The sequence below is a fragment of the Selaginella moellendorffii genome, unplaced genomic scaffold (assembly GCF_000143415.4).
Source record: "Selaginella moellendorffii unplaced genomic scaffold, v1.0 SELMOscaffold_10, whole genome shotgun sequence".
NCBI lineage: Eukaryota > Viridiplantae > Streptophyta > Lycopodiopsida > Selaginellales > Selaginellaceae > Selaginella > Selaginella moellendorffii.
In genome coordinates this window covers 3,031,098-3,035,598 of record NW_003314271.1, presented here as the reverse complement: position 1 = coordinate 3,035,598, position 4,501 = coordinate 3,031,098, and the positions used below count along the sequence as shown (strand labels likewise).

The 4,501-nt window shown below is 48.5% G+C and overlaps 1 protein-coding gene and 1 long non-coding RNA gene across 4 annotated transcripts; one reads left to right on the top strand and one right to left on the bottom strand.

Annotated features, from left to right (window-relative positions):
- The first annotated feature begins 1,735 nt into the window (after window positions 1–1,735).
- Window positions 1,736–3,161, top strand: LOC112345804. Of its 3 annotated transcripts, XR_002992171.1 has the most exons (6): window positions 1,736–1,866; window positions 1,921–1,982; window positions 2,027–2,117; window positions 2,186–2,434; window positions 2,481–2,595; window positions 2,660–3,161. It is a non-coding gene; the product is annotated as an uncharacterized LOC112345804 (long non-coding RNA). The 3 variants fall into 3 exon arrangements; XR_002992170.1 differs by having other exon boundaries at window positions 1,921–2,117; window positions 2,189–2,434; XR_002992169.1 differs by having other exon boundaries at window positions 1,921–2,117.
- Window positions 3,162–3,358: 197 nt separating this feature from the next.
- LOC9631585 (putative ubiquitin carboxyl-terminal hydrolase 11) lies at window positions 3,359–4,273 on the bottom strand. The gene has a single exon (XM_024673046.1). It carries the CDS (start codon window positions 4,271–4,273, stop codon window positions 3,359–3,361), a length of 915 nt encoding a protein of 304 aa, XP_024528814.1.
- Window positions 4,274–4,501: the final 228 nt, after the last annotated feature.

The following is a 4,501-nucleotide window of genomic DNA, read 5'->3' as shown; positions in this document are numbered from 1 at the left end:
TTGAATAATGAGTTTAATAATTAATTCTATAATACATTTTATTAAAAAACTAAAATTGTGAGTGCACAAAATGTCACTTCAAAAACAGTTTATACAACCCAAAAAATAGTGTTATTATATAATCATCTTTGTATATTGCACAATTACTTTAAAAAATTCAAAACATTGAAATGACTATTTTGGGTAATTTCTATCTATACAAATTAATGTACGATAAAGCATTTTATCATATTTTAACCCACCTCTCAGTTTTGAGGTCATTTAGACGAGATACAATATTTATATACTATATTACCCTCTATATCGTCGGGGAGTTAGAGATGTAGGGACGCATGCACACACACACACACAAAGACGAGAGAGAGAGAGAGAGAGAGAGAGAGAGAGAGAGAGAGAGAGAGAGCTTTAACTCCTCCACGCTCGCTTGGCCTTGTAAAACACGTCGATCAGCCTCTCCTGGCTCAAATCCACCCCGGGGACCAGCTGGAAAAACTTCATGTAGAAAGGTGCGAGAGAGTGTGCCGTGCAGACCTCGCCTTCGTCCATGGCTTCCTCGATCGTCCTGGCCAATTGCTCATGCATGGAAGCTCCATTACCAGCCGGGAACGAGAGCAGGAACTCCTGCTGTGGGCGAGTGAAGTAAGCGTCGAGTCCCTCGTCCACACGCTGCTGCTCCTTGGCTCCCATGCCGGAGTAAGCCAAGAGATGATCCACGTACAGGTACAGCCGCTCCATTGTATCCCTGTCCGCTCTGAGCTTCTCGAGAGCTTCGCGCCTGGACCGAATCGCATCCACATTGCGTGAGAACAAGCCTCGAAACATGCTGGACCAAGGATGCTTGCGCAGGAGGCACGCAAACCAGACTTCCGGGGTGAAGAGGATGGCGCCATCCTCCATGCTCACGAGCTCCACCTCGAGGAGTGATCGCTGAGAGGACTGCTGCTCCATAAACTCGAGGAGGCCCTCAGCGCTGATGGCAAAGCACTTGGTCTTGTCCCACACCTTGATCGCTCTTGTAGCTTCCTCTGGCTCCCGATCTTCGTAAGTTACTGGATCCACCTTGTTGCAAGCCACAGCGTCTATAAGCCCCTGGATTGATCTTGGAACATCACAGCTGCCAGCGCTAGCTCCTCGCGGCGGCTTCGTGTTGGGGCTCTCCTCATCGTTGCCCCTGTGCTCCACCAAGAAGGTGTCACAGTCGTGAGCCCAAGAACACACAAGATCCAGCATGCCTTGGTCTTCGATCAAAACCCATGGCTCGTTCTTCTTTGCGCCATTTGCAGCCCTGATCCATGTCTTTGTGACGCTTGGCTGGATCCGCAGATCTGCCAGAGTTGGAGGGCGATCGATCCTCATCTCCCTCTCTCCAAGAACCGTGAATTTTTTGGTGGTACCTTTCTTGGATCCGAGCGGAGAGCCTGGCGATCCTCTTGCTGGCGCTTGCGATCCTCTTGGAGGTGTTGCCGGTGTCTTGGCCGGGGGCGATGACGGAGAACCGGCGGAGCTTTTCTTCCCGCGAATCGGGGGCGACGCCGGAGAACCTGGAGAACGCATGGCAGAGCTTCTCTTCTCGCGAATCAGGGGCGACGACGGGGAACCTGGAGAATGCATGGCGAAGCTTCTCTTCTTGCGAATCGGGGGCGCCGATGGAGTAAAGAACGCGCTCCTCTTCTCGCGAATAGCTAGGGCTTTTCCCGCCACCAAGTACTTTCCGATAGGGTTTTACGATATTATGGCGCTTCTCTCGACGCCCAGGGCGCTGTTCTTGGATCGATCCAACAGGTACGATCTCCATCCAGACCTGCATTGGGCATGCTGCAAGGTCGCCGGGCGTCGATCGAGAGCATCACAAAATCGTCGTACAAGGTATGGCATTCCTGGATTTATGGATCCCACTTAAATTCTTGTGGTTGAGCCCAGAGTGCCTTTAGCTACGCAAATTGTCACTAGTCTTGTGGCTGATCAAGAAGGAACTGGACAGGGTAAATTGATTTCTCAAGGCTCATTCACTAACAACTCGTTCTAGTGTCAAGCGGCTGTCTTCTTTTCTTTCAAGTCAGTGGTAGCCGGCTCTAGACAGCAACGGAGAACTGTCGTCATCGCCCGTTGTTTAGAATGTGAGTCCGCTCTAATCTCTACTCTTCAAGTATAGTTACACGACGAAATCACTCTTCTTTTTTGCAAGAAGCGGACGCCAAGTGCATCATGAGTGACTTCATCGAGCTTAGTCGATCATTGCTTGTAACCTGCGGCCCAAGCTCACAGGACACTCCCACGTAGAGCAATTTCTCTTCGCTGGTTTGCTGATGCAGCTGCTTGCTTCAACGTAAATGGCTCCCACTGCTTAGCGACAGCATTTGGGATGCCGTACGTGGTGGTTTCTTCTTTGGAGGAACTGAATCCTGGAGGGCTGATTCAACTAACAACGATCACGGTACCAGTAGCATTCTTTTGATCTGCTAACTCTGTTTGTTGTTCAGCTCTTTGCCAATAGATGCACTCTAAGGACACAGGCCTTCTCTGTAAGTCCGACACGCACATTGAAGCTGGATGTTCTACTTCGTCAGTCTGTTTCTACATTCTGCTCCTGGCAAGGTAAACATTTGTTTTTCGTATCTCTCCCCATAAATATGTTTCCTACCTCTCGCCATTTGTTCAGATGGAGCTCAACCATTACAGGTCTTGCAGGTCGACGAGGTTGCTAAAGCGGATGGAATATGTCCCTCGAAACTATATGCCCAGAGGATCAGGTGATGGTTTTCGCTGGGAGTTCTCCGGCAAGAGTGTTAAAGCTCGCCTCCATCAAAGTAGCACACCTTTGGAGGGAGGCAAACATAGATCAGCATCCAGGCGATTGTTTTGTAGGAGCAAGCTTTCTATGGTGGTGAGATTGTTGGAGCTGAGATCCAGGTACCTCATGAGAAGTCCAAAACGCGCTGGTACCTCACCTGGTTGCTTCCGTCTATCTCTTCTTCGGATGCCGACATAAGGGGACGGATTCAACAAACAACTAGTCGGACATGAAAGTCCCCAAGGTAAACGTGTTTTTGTTTGTGTCTGTTCTGCGTTTCCTACCAGCCAGGCGTGCGGCCTGACCATGTGAAAAACTCGATCCGCTTGTCTTTATCAAGGTTAAATGAGTAAATCTTTGCTTACTTTCTCGAGTTGTTCAGAATTCTTAATTCCTCGATCTCTCCAGCTTCTTGGGGAAACAAGCAGGTTACTTGTCTCCTTTTTCAGTGCCAATACATTCTTGTCAAGGAAGTTTGCGATCTGACAATGAAACATTCCGTCATACATTCCGTCATTCCGTCAAATGAATTAACTTATTATCATGAGTTACAAATGTTCATGCGCTCTAGGAAGTTTTCTGGTAAAACAGAATGTATGCATCTGTGGAGCTACTGTGTTCTGAAACATGTTCCACCGATTCGTCATCACATGCATACCACTCACTGTTTCCAAGTTTTATACTCGCTGTATAGTGCCCGTAATCAGCGTCACCCGTGTGGTTTATCAACCCATATAGTGAGTAGTGCTGCCCCGAGATCTCCACACTTTCTGGAATATCTATGGCAGTATCAATCTTTTCGACATTCCCAGACGAATCACACTTGAACCTTGCGAGATGGATAATCAAGCAGGCTGGAAGTTTCACAAACTCCATCTTCTTGCAAATGTTGTGCTGCTTACTCTTGCACTTTGAGCAGCACCATGCATCCAACATATCATCTTTTGTGTACTCTTGAATGCACGATTCTAGCGTAATGGTGTTGCCCACAGTCGATGATGGTACTGGCAGCGAGAGAGACATGAAAGTCTCAAGTGTCACCGAGGCCTCGTTGGAGCACTTTGGGCACTGTAGCTTTGTTCTAGTCTGGCCCTCAAAAATTTCTGCAACTAGCGAGCTTTGCACTTGACCACCACCTTTACGATCCTTTCTCCCTGATTTCACAGGCTTCATTTTCGTGGCAGCCCTCATATCATGACCGTGCTTCAGCTCTTGATCCAAAGCATTCAAGAGGAACATGAGATACTCCTGTGCATCCTGTTGCGAGCCTGGGCTAGATTGGAGCTTGGGTCCTGGCTTGATGGACACGCTCGCGTTGCTACGCATGCTCTCAATGATCAGCTTCCTGAAATCATTCGCCACTTCACCCCTGATCTTGTCCGACTTTGCAAAGAAATCTGATAGCCGTGGCGTATGTAGCAGGCACTGGAGGCTGCTGTTCATCGAGCACGTACTTCCCTGATTCTGAAGACCAATCGCCATTTGATAGTTTTGAAACCCTAGGACCCGTTTTGTAGGAACGAGAACCTTTTTGATATTTTCATTATAACAAAACGGCAATGTTGTGAGCAGCAAAGCATCCCGCCTGGCATCCCTCGCGCTAGCGACGGTGGATTCGAGGGTACTCCGCGAAGGGAGCCACTATTCTATCAGTGTGGGCGGTATTCTGCTTGTCTGTCTTCCTCGTCACTGTGCTTTCTGATGTTTAGT